Below are 13,950 nucleotides of genomic sequence, written 5' to 3' on the forward strand. Positions count from 1 at the left end.
GCATTGCATTTTTTTTAAAATAACTTGCCCTCTTACATTAAATTGCTCGTGCCAGTAACAATCTTATTAATGCAAGGGTAAAGCCTACTCCAAGGGTACATGGGGATACTCTGGCAAGTTTTGGAGCACCCAAAAACTTTTGCGCTTGTGCAAACGTTTTTTCAACCCATTCTGTCCCAGAAAATAATAGGAGATTCACTCCTTTTAATGGCCAGATTAAGTCCCATTCCAGGGTTGGGCTATGACGGCAACACTCCTAAATCGTGCGGTTTTGGGGATGAAGTGATTTTCTCTATGAGAAATAATATTGAAATAAAGACTGTACAAGTACAGAACAGCAGAGCTTGCAAGCAACCCAGGTCCCGGCATAAGCATCCAGTCTTTCCCCTCACATTCCTGTAGTTGTGTTCATGATTTTATAACTGGATTTCCAGAAATATGTAACATTGCAAAGAAAATTTCCGGGCTAGATTTGCTTCTCACCTGAATCGAGGAACCTGAGATCTCTGAAGCAAGTCGCAGCGATGCAAACTTTCATCGCTAAGAACAACATCCACACACACAAGAATGCAAATTTCCATCCCTGAGGCTGTGCCCACAGCAAGCAGATGTGCACGCTTCCGTCACTCAAAACTGGTTCAGGGAATGCGGTAGTGTAAGTCTGCCTTACCGGTAACTGGCTGAGCAATGCGGAAGCGCAAATTTCCCTCAGAAATATTAGAGAAGGGTGAAGCACACATTAAACAGAAATCTTTGCAGCGGATGTCCTAATGACTAATCTATCCTAGCTCTATGCAAGGAAAGTCGATCATTTACCTTAACCGACTTCCAAGCCGCCCATTAAGTCGACACTGGGCAGTGATCAGACTCCATTCACATGCACAACTCCATTCAGTTCAAGAAGCGCATGCACCATTTAAACAAGGAGCCGTGTGGTTTTGATTTTTGTGTAACTCAGAGAAAGGCCTGGAAGTTAGCGGAGGAGAGCTTGAGCGAGGTTTGCAAAAAGAGTAGCAATGGAAGGCAACATTAATATGGGAAACATTGCTAAGTTATCAGTTTGACATTAAGGCATCTCGGCACAGTACTATCCGAGCATGCATTCTCAATTATCGACAGGTCATTTCATTTATTCCTGGCTCACCCGAGTGCCCCTGCTGCCTAGACACAGTAAAAAAAAGAATTGTTAGCGTTGACAAAGTCCATAATCTTGCTTGCATTATGAGTTCTGACGAAGATTGTGAAAGAACTTGCGGCAGTGAAAACCAAGAAGCGGAAAAACGGAAGTCAGGCAAGGTCGCCTGTGACGGAGGCGGGGCCGCGTCCGGACCGGAAGAGGAGGCAGGCAGAGTCCATGCGTCTCGCGCTCGGGGCTCCTGTGAGCGGTAGAGAGCCCCGGGTCCGCGCCAGCAGGAGGTTGTGCGCCGCGTGCGGAGAGCAGAGTCCCCCGAGATTGCCCAGGTAAGTTCAAAAGGGCTGGGGGGACTCGTGTGTGTATGCTCGTGTGTGTGCGACGGTGACGGCGGCGGGGAGGGGGGAGCGGCGGGGAGGGGGGAGGGGCGGGGGGGCCTTGGTGCACTTGTGTGTGTGTATGTGTGTGTGTGGGGGGTGTCTGTATGTATGTATGTGCGTGCGTGCATGGGCGCTTGTGTCTGTGTGTATGCGCATGCGTGTGTGGTGTTTCGTGTGGTGATTCGAGCTTCCCAGGAGACAGCGCCTGGCCACAGCGCGCGTTCGCGTGCGCGTGGCAGTTTCAAATCGCCATGCGCGTGGCCAGGATTGTCTCCTGGGAAGCAGACACGGCCACAATAGGGTTCTCGGCGGATGCGCGCTTCCGCGCGTTCAGCCGAGCCCTAAAAAAGGCCAGGGCTCCAAAGAAAGGAGGCCGCCAACCCGAGAAACCGGCAACCGGGACCCGGACCAGGACACCAAGACCAGCCAAAACAACCCACCGGAGAAGACCGCCAAGGACAGAACTAGCCGGAAGGCACACAGGGCCAGGCAGACCCACCAGGAAGACGAGACAACCCGGGAGAAAGCCAAAGAAAGAAATGGCCAACAGAGCGCAGGCACAAGCACCCAGCCCAAAAAGGACTCGAGCCCAAGAGACCCGAGGATGAAACCCAGCCGAGGAGACCCAGGAAGCAACAAGCACCCAGGAGCCGACCAGGATCGAGAACCCGACCCAAAAGATAGGGAAGGGGAAGAACCCCAGAACCCAGCAGAAAGCCCACCAAACAAGGAGAGGCCAACAAGACCGGAAACCAGCTCCAAAGAAAACACAACCAGGTCGGAAACAGAGAAAACGACCACAAGCCCAGAAAACCCCAACCCCAAAGGGATGGGACACAAGGCAGGAGGGGAGCACAGAGCAACTGGGAAACCCCAGCAGCCGTCCAACGAGGCACAGAGGGCAGCACAAAGAAGGCGCCCAAACGACACAGGACTGCCCAGAAACCCCACACCCAGGCCAGGCAAGCAGCAAGGGCAGGAGCAGCGGGAAAAAGAAAGCCCAGGGAGCACAGCACCCAGACCAGAACCACAAGGACCCAACCCAGCAACGCCGGAGAGGAGCCAAGCAAACCGCAAAAAAGAGGCCAACCAACACCAACAGAACCGGGAAGCCCGGAACAGAGCCAAACAACCCGACCGCGCAGGAGGAACAGCAGGCCTAAGCAAACCCCAGAAGGAGAGCAGAGGACTGAACCAGACAACCCGCAGCCAAGAGGGAGGGACCTGCAGAGGCACGAGCACCACACTGGCAACAAAAGCCCGGGAAAGCAAGGGAGGAAGGAGCGAGCCAGGACCACAGAACCAGGAAAGCACCCGGAAACGGCCGGCAACAAAACCCCCCGAGCGAGCCGACAAGGGACAGCACAGCCCGAAAACCCCCCGGAGGCACAGACCAAGGCCACACACAACCAGCAAGAAGCCGGCAGAACTAGAGCCACAGAACCCCACACAGGCCGACAACACCGGGAAAACAAGCCCGGAAAGAGAACCAACAGCAGGGAAGGCCCAGAAGGAACCACCAGGAAGCGGCCCCAACGCAGAACACCCCGCCAGGACCCAAAGGGAGACCAGCAAGGAAGCAGAGCCCAAAAAGGAGCCCAACATGCAGGAGCGGCACGCCCCAGCCAAAACCTCAGCCAGGCACCCACCAAGGGAACCAGACGAGATCAGAACAACCCATGGAGCAAACACTCCCGCGAGCAGAAGGACCAAGAAGCCAACAGCACCCAGCAGCCCCAGGAGGCCAGGCAGGAACCAACCCGGCCCGACCAAGCACAACCACCGAACCGACGGCGGAGCACGGGGACAGCACACCAACCCAGAGAACAGGAGGCACGACAGGAACCGGCAGCCGCCAGGAGGCCCCAGCCAGGAACAAACCAAGGCAGGAACCACGGCAGAAACAGGAGGGGCGGCCAGGAAACAACAGAACCAAGCCAAAGGCAAGCACAGGGAGAGCCACCGTAGAAGCAGCCAGGCCAAGCCCACAGAAAAGGCCCCCGGACAACACCAGAAGCCCCAGGCCGGAGCAAAGGGAAGGCCACAGCACCAGGAAGACCCAGGCAGGTACCCCCACCAGACACCACGCCCGAGAACAGGCGCAGGCAGGGAGGAGCAGAACAGCCGCACCCAAGGCAGCACAAGCCACCCAAGCGCAGGCAGAGGGGACAGAGCACCCCAAAGAACCACCGGAACAACACCGGCAAGCACCCACGAGAGGAACCAGGCGCAGCGCACGGGACGGGAGGAACAGGGCCAGGAACCAGGAGCCCCAACGGTCGACCAACCCCACAGAGGCCTGGAAGGGAAGAACCAGGACCTGCAAGCAGAGCAGATGGCCACAACAGCCAGCCCGCAGCGGAGGTAAGACCACCGAGGGAGCACGGCAGGTCAACCGGAACCAGGGGAGCCCACAGGACCCCCCCCCCCACACCCCCGCAGCGGCTCAAGGAGCAGGAACACCGACCCACCACCAGGCGGGGCAAGGAGCCCGAAGCAGAAGGGGAACAGGGTGCAACCCAACAGGCTGCCGCAGAAGAAGAGAGAAGCGACTCCGACAAAAGAGCAGCAGAGGGCAAGGCGCAAGCAAGCAGGCAGGAAAACCCCAACAACAGAGGGAAACCCACGAGCAAGCAAAGGCGGAGCCAGCGAAAAAAAGGACCAGCCACCACAGAGGCGACCGGAACCCACGCCAACCCGAGGCAGGCCAGAAACAGAAAGAGTGAACGCTCACAGAGACGCCAAGAGCAGGGGCACCTCGCGAAGAAGAGACCCAAAGGGAACAGACCCACGGAACGTCCACCACCCGAGAACAGCAAGAACCGGGCAGCAGGAATCCCCAAAAAGGGGAGACAGCACAGTGCCCGAACGCAAGCCCCGGCACCCCCAGGAGGCACCGACCCAGGAACAAGACACACACCAGAAGGTACGCCTCACAGCACCCCAGGACCGGCACCAGCAGGCCAACAGAGGACCCACCAACACCGGACAACATGACAGCAGCGGCCGGAACCAAACCCACGGGCCAAGAGCGGCAGCCAAAACAGAGGCGCAGAAACCCCAGGGCACACACCAACGCTGCACAGGCCACGGGAGAACTGACAGAGGGCAAAGCGATAACCAGCACATCAAAAAGGACGCGCCAGGCAAAGGCGGAGGCCACCAAGGCGGGGCAAAGCACAGCAGAACCGCCAGTGAGGGGCCCACCACACAGGACGAAAGGCGACCACACCCAGCCGCAGCGGAACAGAGGCAGGGAAGGAACAAAGGGACGCCCCACACACAGCGCCAAGCGGGCAACCAGAGCCACAAAGCGGGGGGGGGGATGAAAAACATTCCTGGGGGGGGGCAACACATCCCACCAAAGACAGAGAAGCTGTAAGAAGGGGCAAACATACAAAAAAGCCCCACAGTAACAGGCCCAGGTTGCGAATAGGGCAGCCAGCTCCAATGGGTAGCCAGGCGCGCGGACAACCGTGAGTGTCGAGCGTGCACATAACTGACGGCAGAGCGAGAGGCCCGAAGAACATACCGTGACACAGCACAACGCACAAGCACATCCACCTGATGAAAAAAGTACCCTAAATACATCCCAGGCTGCCGGAATGTCTTCACCGTCATATCACAACACCCAAGTACACGGCAAAGGTCCGCAAAGACCTGCCAAGGGCGCGGGCGCGGCCGCAAGCAGTCGCTCACCAGCCCGGGCAGACACAAACGAGGGGGGTGGGGGGGACGGGCTGAAGCCCCGAGAACCCAAAGGGGTATGCACGCCCGCACAGTGCCTCATGCAGAACAGGCACAGAGCAAAGCACCCAGCATGGCACAAAGAAAACACCGTGCACCCCCCAGAGGGCACCCCAAGACACAGCAACATCGATCAACGTGTGCGTTACACCTCACATAATCTAACCTTCCATCCAGGAGCACTCATGTGTACAAGCTGGCACGCTGCAGCCTAGAACACCTAGCTGCCATGACTGAAAGACCACGAGAGAATCACGCCACCCGGGTACTTCGTCAGCGCTATCCCATCACTGAAGCAGGCCCATGGCAGCACAGGGCGGAGCAGCAACACACCCCAGAGCCGGAACAGCTACGGACTACGCAAGGAAGGAATGTTGAGAGAGAGCAAAAAACACCGCAAAGCGGGACTCACCCAGAGCGGGGGCCGGAGCATCACCAACAAGGCCCCCACACAAACAGCCGGCTCTGGAATCCAAACATCCAGCGCAGCGCGTCTCCCACCCGGCCAAGCTCGGGGAGACGCGCACAGCGACCCGGAAGCAACCGGGAGGTGGCGCACCAGCCGCAAAGGGCCGGTAAGAATCCGAATACCGGTCAGGAAGAAGCCATGCCTCCCAGCAAGCCCGGCAGGCCGGGAGGCAGGCACACCAGGAAACATCACCACTGCCCGCAAAGCCAGGCAGCCGGGCAGAGGGAGCAGAGAAGAACCTGCACGCCACCCCAGCCCAGCAGGAGCAGGTGCAGCAACACCAACAGCATCCATCAGTCCATTCTGTCGAAGACAGAAAAAAAGAACAGGAAGGCTGCTGGGTAAGTGCTGCTTACGTACTCCCGGGGGGAGGGGCAGTATTAGTATCCCAGCATTCTTCTTGTTTTTTTCTGCCAGGAGATGATCATCTCCACTTGTAAATATGAAGGTGTCGAGGACGGAGGGACCTGGGGGTAATACCTCTCACTCTACCGTGATAGGGCAGTTGAGTCATCTGTAGCTCCTACCCAGCCCTCCACCTTCCCGTGTCACGCTGCTCCCTGTAAACCTGAGAGCAGCAGCACTGCATTGCAGATCATGATTTACGCGCCATATGCACTGGGCCCGCAACAGTAATACATTAAAAAGAATGATGGCATCATCATGCAAATGTAAATTACATTTCTGACGCTGCCTCGTTCGTTTGAAGTTGTCTATGCTTCACAGCAAAGAAAACAAGCATTGGAATTCAACAGAGCAGAGCTGCTGAGCTGTGAAGGGCCCACTAGGGGGTTCTTCTAGTCCAAGGTAGGCCACTTTAAAATGTTGGCAATTGGTTCGTTTAGCCTATGTGTTGATAAATCAAGGCTGACATGTTCATCGGGAAATTATTTTCACATGCATCATATTGCAAGACATATATAGTGTTGCCGATACACCATAGATCATACTTTATAAATTTGGAGTTTCAAACTATTAATTTCATCTCTGGCCTCTCCAGAACGACACTTTGCACAATTTCCTATTCCGGTGAGGAGGGCACGTGACGGACCACTGACACCTTCCAGTCCAAAACATTTTGTATACTGATGAAAGTTAAGTGCCAGGCCCCAAAATAATGCCAGTAACCTAACATGCAACCACTGGCTCAAAGTAAGCACAGGATGTGCCAAAGATGTGCCTACTGTTTTAAAATATTGCACAGTCAGGATAAATGGATGGCATGGGTGGAAGCAGGAATACAGTAAGATATGGGACAGTTTTCAATGTGTTTAATTATTTCAAGCCTACACGTTCCCAATTACCTTATAAATATTCTCGCTTTCTGAAATTTGCTTGAAATTGCTCCATTTGCTATTTTTTAATTTTTTAATCTTGGAACGAAAGCCCCTCCAGCTCACCTTTTGTCAATCTGGCTTGCTCACTTCACTCGCGACGCAACACACATCCACAACATTTACGCTCACCACTTTCAAATGTCACCAGCCGCCACTGGGCAAGGTTTTGCTCAGGTGACCACCATAATTGCCACAGATGACCCTGTGTATGGCCTGTATTCTTTCTCCACAGGGTTGCAGATGTTCAGTCGATTGTTGAATGAAGATTATGTCTTTAGATAAAGCAGGCCCAGTGGGTGGATGGCTCTGAAGAGTTGGACTAGTGACTTGACCATCACCTGATTAAGGAAGCAATGGACTCCTCAGATGATGAAGACGAAGATGAGCCCAAAGAGCCCTTCAGCAGCACATCTACACATGTCTTGGAACCCCATGATTTGCCTTCCCGGGAGGACCAGGTAAATGCTGACTTCCTTATGAGCTTTACATTATTTGATATGTTTTCAGAGGTGCCATTGCTGCTGCACACCAGAGATAGACAATATATCTCATTAGTCTCATGTATGATTTCAGTCATCTCTTTCTATCTCTCTCTCTCCTTTTTTTTCCTACTCACCATATCTCTCCCTCATTCTCTATCGCTCTCTCTATACATATATATATATATATATATATGTGTGTATAGGCATGTATTTTCATACATGTAAACTACAGTTCTCTGTCATTCTCTGTCGCTTTCTTTGTAATCCTAACTCTATACATTTCTCTCACTAGTAGCTCCCTCTTTTCTTGTATGTCTTTCTCTCATTCCCATGCTGTCTCTCCCTGCTTCTGTCTTGCACTCTGTCTCTTTCGTTTTCCTTCTTTTTCTCTCACTCTTTCTTTTGTTCCCTGTCCCGCTTTCACTCTCTCTTTCTTTGTCGCGAGTCGGTCTCCCATGGTGTAACGTAAAGTGCTGGGGTCCCCTTGAAAAATGGGAAGACGAGCCACTCAGTCTTTCACATATCTCACAAATATTCATTGGTCTTGTGCTAAATGTGCCCCCATGAATCGTTGCCCCCCCCCCCCCCCCGCCCCCCTGCACTGCCGGTGCTGCAGAAGCCTTAATTAGGCCACTGTCTTTTTATTTTCTTTCATCTGCCATGCATAGGCAAGCTGATTTAAGATAAAGGTTCAAAGCAGCATTGCTAGTGTAGAACACATACAAGAGGGCTAAGTAAGAGCAACTGCTGTGTAAGAAATGCAAAACAAGCACTGGCAAAACCAGTGGGGCTCGCTTTTGGGGTCTATTGGTTTTGCCAATGCCTTTTGACAATGCTGTACAGCATCGAGTAAAAAGCAAAATGCTTCTTCCTGATGCTGTGCAGCATCAGCAAAATAAATAAATAAAACATTAAAAAGGCAGATTGTCGCGACTGCAGCTGGCAGTTGGATCATTCTGCTGGTGTGAGGGCAATGCAGATGGAAAAGCTTGCTAGGGAGAAAGCAACACCCAGTGTGAGGCAGCAGGGGAGAAGTACATGAGAGAGAACAGCACACATATGAGAGAGCAACACAGAGCAAGGGGGCGGGTATTTGGGGGAGCACACCAGGGAGAGAGATGGAAAACGGAATGATTAACTAAAAAGAGAACTAAAGTAATCTAAAAAATGAGTAGTGAGAGGATACAAGTGAACCAATCAAAAAGATGGCAAAAAGGCTATGCTTCAGGGAAGGGACAAACACATGATGAACAAGCTGGCACGGATGTATGACGTTACAACGCGTACTTTTACAACGCATACCTTTACAATGCATTTTTTACAACGCAACATCCATTACAATGCATTCCATTACAACGCATGCCATTACAACGAATTTTTAAAAACTACCTTTACAACGCATTCCATTACAATGCATACTACCCTTACAACGCATACCATTACAACGCATAACATTACATTGCATGTATGGTAAGTATTGGATAGTGTAGGGGTAAAAAATACTATTCTAACTCCAGGGGGGTGCAACAGTAGGGTAAGTGTTGGACAGGGTAGGGGTAAAAATTACTATTCTAACTCCAGGGGGTGCAACAGTAGGGTAAGTGTTGGATAGTGTAAGGGTACTATGCGTTGTAATGTTATGCGTTTTAATGGTATGCGTTGTAATGACATGCGTTGTAGTGGTATGCGTTGTAGTGTGATGCGTTGTAATGGTTGCGTTGTAATGGGATGCGATGTAATGGATGTTGCGTTGTAAAAGTTTCGTTGTAATGGTAGCGCATTGTAAAAGTTGCGTTGTAAAGGTTGTTTCCCAGCTGGCACAAGCTAAAATTGAGAGTGACAATAAATCCAACCTATGGTAATAGATGGATGGTCTGTAAGCCATTTTAGGTTCCTGATAAGCCTACAATAAGTCTTTCTTAGCCAGATAGCCAGAAAGCTTGCTTCGGGTGTCTGGGGGTTGAGGCCTAGAAGGAAATTGGATGGAGAATCCATAGCTGAATTATCCTAGAAGTAAAGGAGAGAGTAACCAGGAATTTAAGGAAGTGTAGAAAAGGGTGCCATGGGGTACTACTGCTAGTAAAAAAGGCACATAGAAGGAAAATAGGGGTAAAAGTAAGAGAGAGCGAGACAGACCCCGATGTACATAAAGCATGCTTTAGAAGTGTGTCAGATATTTTTTTTAAACGACCTGCAGAAGTCTAGAGAATGGGATCTACCTAAAATTATTTCCAAAAATGTCCCATTGAGGCAGATTTTGAATTGTGTAATGTAGCATTTGTAAAGCGCCTTCATACCCCTCACAAGGCCACAAAGCACTTTCTGGAGCTAGAAGTTTGCACGTGACATTCTCGTAGTTCTCAAGAATTAACAAAGCTGAGAGATGAAGAGTTGTTCTATGAAGAAGCCCACACCAGTGGGATAAAATGTCGAGGGACGTTTTCTCCAAACTTTTTGATGTTTTTAAACAAAACGTGCATGTGTCAGCAGGTGCCTATGCACCAGTAACCTCACATAGATGTGCACAGTTTACTCTTTGTTCGTGCTTATGGGACCGTCAGACCATTTTGTTAGGGACTGTATTCGCCTTTGCATTTGTTTACAGGTCTCAGATGCTCTTTTGGGAACAGCTTCCGGTTCAGTAATACAGTTACAAATGCACCACATAGGGCAAGCAGAGCCTCGGCCCGAAGGAGTGGATAAATAGACCTGTTGCTGTGTACATCCCAGACACTGCTCTACATTAGCATTGACTGAATCAATGATTTATCTGGGGCGCTCTGTTCCACGCGGCGCGCCCTCCTGAATAAATCAAGCCCTATTCAGTTTCCCGCCTGTGAATGCTGCTGAAGCATTTCTCCGCAGGGCTGGGCCCGCGCGCGCACCTCTGGGGATCGGTGGCCTGCGCGCGCTGTCCTGTCCCATCCGGTGTGTCCCCTTTCACAGGACGTGTGGTAAGGTGAGAGGGGCAGGTGACACAGATACCCCGGCCGTGCATCCGGCCCACGACGGGGAAGGTGACCAGAGTGTAAGCTTACAGCATCGAGGCTGGGCGGGGGCATGGTGATAGGGCTGGGGGGAGTGGGGAGAGACCGGAGGCGTGGGAGGTCACTAGCCCTCTGCACTCGAGGGTGCTGCAGTCCGGCTTTAGTGGGTGGACATGGGAGCCAAGAGCCAGAATGTGTGACCCCTGCTTGTCTGTTGAGTCTCTTTCGCTCTCTGACCACTGCAATTCTCCACCACAGAGGCAGCCACCGGAGACCAGCGAGTACGACACGGATGTGGAGATCGATGGTGAGTCCTTGACACCCCTTGGGGTGAGAGCATGCCTTGTCAGACTTAGTGTTTGGGTGACCCCTCAGCAAGTGATGGCTATCCATTCAATCATTCAATCAATCAGGGTTGGTAAAGCGCAACTACTCACCCGTGAGGGTCTCAAGGCGCTGTGGGGGGAGTGGCTGCTCTGTTGAGTGCTGGGGTCACCCGAAAAGCCAGGTCTTGAGGTCCTTCCTGAACCGGGGCAATGTGGGAGATTGCCGAAGGGGGAGGGTTTTCCAGACTTTGGGATCTGGTTTATGTAGATGTATATTCCTAAAAAGGATCAGCCGGGCTTCTGCAAGCAGTTCCTTACACCTCCCCGATTACAGTGCAAAGATGATCCAATGCTCACCTGGCCATGATAGAGGTTGAAATGGAATGAACTTTGGGAGTGTTCCGACACCAGGGAGGGAAGAGGCTGAGTGTTAAATGACTTAGACGGAAAGAGGCGAGATGGAGAGTGGTTACTGAGTGATAAATACTTGAACATTTCTGACCATGAGATCAGAGAAGTCCCTGATATGGCTCTTACAGATTGATATGGTTGGCGACCAGCAACATGAGGTCGAATGCTCAGTGTTGGAAGAGGGGTGCAGAGAATATTTCACTGCTGTACACTTGTGGTGGTTTAATTGGGAAACAAAGAGAATCACTTAAAGACCAGGACACTGGTGGTTCTTGACTTGTGAGTGGTATTCACTCTATAATGAGGAAATTACAGGTGAATTGTTTGTGAAAAGTTGGTAAACTGGTGTTTAGGCTAAAGTTTTGAAGCACATATATTGGAATACATCTAGCTCAAAATAATTAGTCAGGAACATGTATTTCACACATTTTAAGTGTCTGTGTATTTAACATTTAATACGAAAATATCTAGTTCACAAAAGTTCAAATAACTTTGATTTGAAACTGTTTTGTTGCATAGTCTTCATCTGGCCACAACTTTGACCTTGGTTATTACCATGTTTTGCTATTACCTACTCAGGGAAGATATCATTTTATAATATTAATACTGCCCAAATTGCATGCTATAGCCAAATCATGGTAATGGACAATTTTGGTAATTGTCAAGGAGTACATTTCAAACTATTTTCCATCAAAGTCAGTATTTTATAAGTAAGGTCCTCATTAAAGGGTTGATGCGAGAACTGGTCAGGAATTCCTTCGCTGAGGAAATACAATACACGGTGCTTGACATTTCCCTGGAGAGAAGCTCCTGGGTGATTACATTTAGAATGAATAACTTTGAAGGATGTTTCCACATAGATTCCATCAGCATTTTCCCCCTTATTGGGCCTGTTCTCCTTGCACATTCTAATAGATATTCCCTGTGAAACGTCCTGGGAGAGCAAGCAGAAGTTGCCCCCCCACCACCCCTCCCGCCCACTTTTTTTGTAATCCTGATTCGACTCCTGTTAGAAGCTGAATCAGGCTTACTCGCAGCCACAGAATGGGGATGTAAATGTTTTACAAAGTTCTGAATTAAGGTCATTTCTAACAAAATGTTTTGAAATTTTAGCCTTATCCGGTTAAAATCACAGAGCGAAAAATGGATTGGGCTGACTACAAGGTTCTTGAGTGTTCTTTCATGGTAACGTTGTAGCTTCCTTTAACGATGTTCCTATATACTCTGTCAATGTAAAGCTATGGCCATTGCATGTAATTACAACTTTGTAGGTTGACTAAAACGTAGTTCTTGAATGTTCTGAAAAAGTTTGTGATTGTCTAACCACAATAAACCCCTAAAGGTGTGTTTGTCATGTTCCAGTACGCTAAGGCAATGGATTGGGTCAGTCATTGTAAAGATGTGGTTTGCTTCAGAGAAACACTTAATATTTTGCCATGATAAAAGTTTGATTGTCTATTAGAGAGGTCCTTTAATCTTCCTTCCCGTGAAACCTGTGTTGGTAAGTCGTAGATCAGTTCTTCAGCATTCTGTCATGGAATAACTGTGTTTTTTGTCCCTTAATAGTTTTTTGAATGTCGTATACATTTGAGCTGTGGTTGCCTGTTGAAATAATCTGTAGTATTTTGTTTTGATAATAAATTGCGATGCTTTCTGGCAGTAAAGAGACTGCTGAATGATATAAAATGTGCTTGTTTTTGAGAAAATTTATATTTTTTTCATGGCAACACTTTTGATTATTGCGTGGTTCTTGAATTACTGTCAATCAGAATAAAACTGTAGTTCTCAATTTTTCTGAACTTGAATATAAAGCTGGGTAAAGCTGTAGTGAGCTATAGTGATTAGCTGTTCAGATGATCTTAAATGTTATTCAGGGTAAACCTGTTGTGATTGTCTGTAAATAGGTTTTTGAAAAGTTTGCAGGCATAGTTTTTGGTGGCTGAATGCGCATATATGGTTGATCACTTTCAATGCACTAGGTGGTGGGAGGTAAATGGTCGGAGGATCTCAAGTTTACAAGTTACCATGGTGATAGAGCAAAGGTGGTTCACTGCAGATGATTGTGTTTTTATAGTTAACTTTTAGTGGTTACCTGGAGAGATGAGATCAACCACTCGCAACTGAGCCTGATAAAGTTTGGGGTTTGACTACAGCCAAAGAGTTGAATGCTCTTTCTCTGTGTTTGCAGATCCAAACAAGTCATTCCGTGGGGTTACGTACCAGGAGAGGTACCTACAAGCTTGTGAGATGGTTGGGGTGGTGCCCGCTTCATATTTTCTTCGTAATCTGGAAGCTGAGCGCGTGGAGATGAATCATCATGGATTGGGACCAAAAGGGGCTAGAGCAATAGCCATTGCACTAGTGGTGAGAAACCATTCTTGCCCACTTATTCATTAATTTATGTTGTACCTGTTCTGTCCCTTCTTTTCAATTGTGCAGGTCGCAATTGGGTGTATTGTTTTAATTGTGTTTTAAGACTAGGGATCTAGATTAGTCAAATTTATTCTTGTGTTTTTAAGTTTATTCAAAATAAATGAATTTTTAACTATCTACATGTTTCTGTTGTATGTACTTGTGACATTGTAAGGCTTGGTATTACAACCTCTACTTAGCACTGCTTCAAGGGAAACTCTTCTACTTCTACAAGTATGACAATTGAGTTTATTCTAGGCCACCAAA

The 13,950-nt window shown here is 49.6% G+C and overlaps 1 protein-coding gene across 5 annotated transcripts in view; it reads left to right on the forward strand.

The window, feature by feature from the left end:
• Nucleotides 1–1,327: 1,327 nt before the first annotated feature.
• LRRC74A (leucine rich repeat containing 74A) overlaps nt 1,328–13,950 on the forward strand; it is a 216,479-nt gene continuing 203,856 nt past the window's right edge. For 3 of the 5 annotated variants that reach the window (XR_013600915.1, XM_078659944.1, XM_078659946.1), the window contains exons 1-4: nt 1,328–1,461; nt 7,298–7,523; nt 10,793–10,841; nt 13,460–13,635. Coding sequence is in view for 4 of the 5 variants with exons in the window: in XM_078659944.1 (XP_078516070.1) it covers nt 7,419–7,523; nt 10,793–10,841; nt 13,460–13,635 (330 nt within the window). In the remaining variant the exon portion in view is untranslated. Of the gene's footprint in view, nt 1,462–7,297; nt 7,524–10,792; nt 10,842–12,384; nt 12,457–13,459; nt 13,636–13,950 lie in introns of those variants that run through there. The other 2 variants (XM_078659945.1, XM_078659947.1) reach the window with 2 other exon arrangements.

The sequence above is a fragment of the Lissotriton helveticus genome, chromosome 9 (assembly GCF_964261635.1).
Source record: "Lissotriton helveticus chromosome 9, aLisHel1.1, whole genome shotgun sequence".
NCBI classification, from domain to species: domain Eukaryota; kingdom Metazoa; phylum Chordata; class Amphibia; order Caudata; family Salamandridae; genus Lissotriton; species Lissotriton helveticus.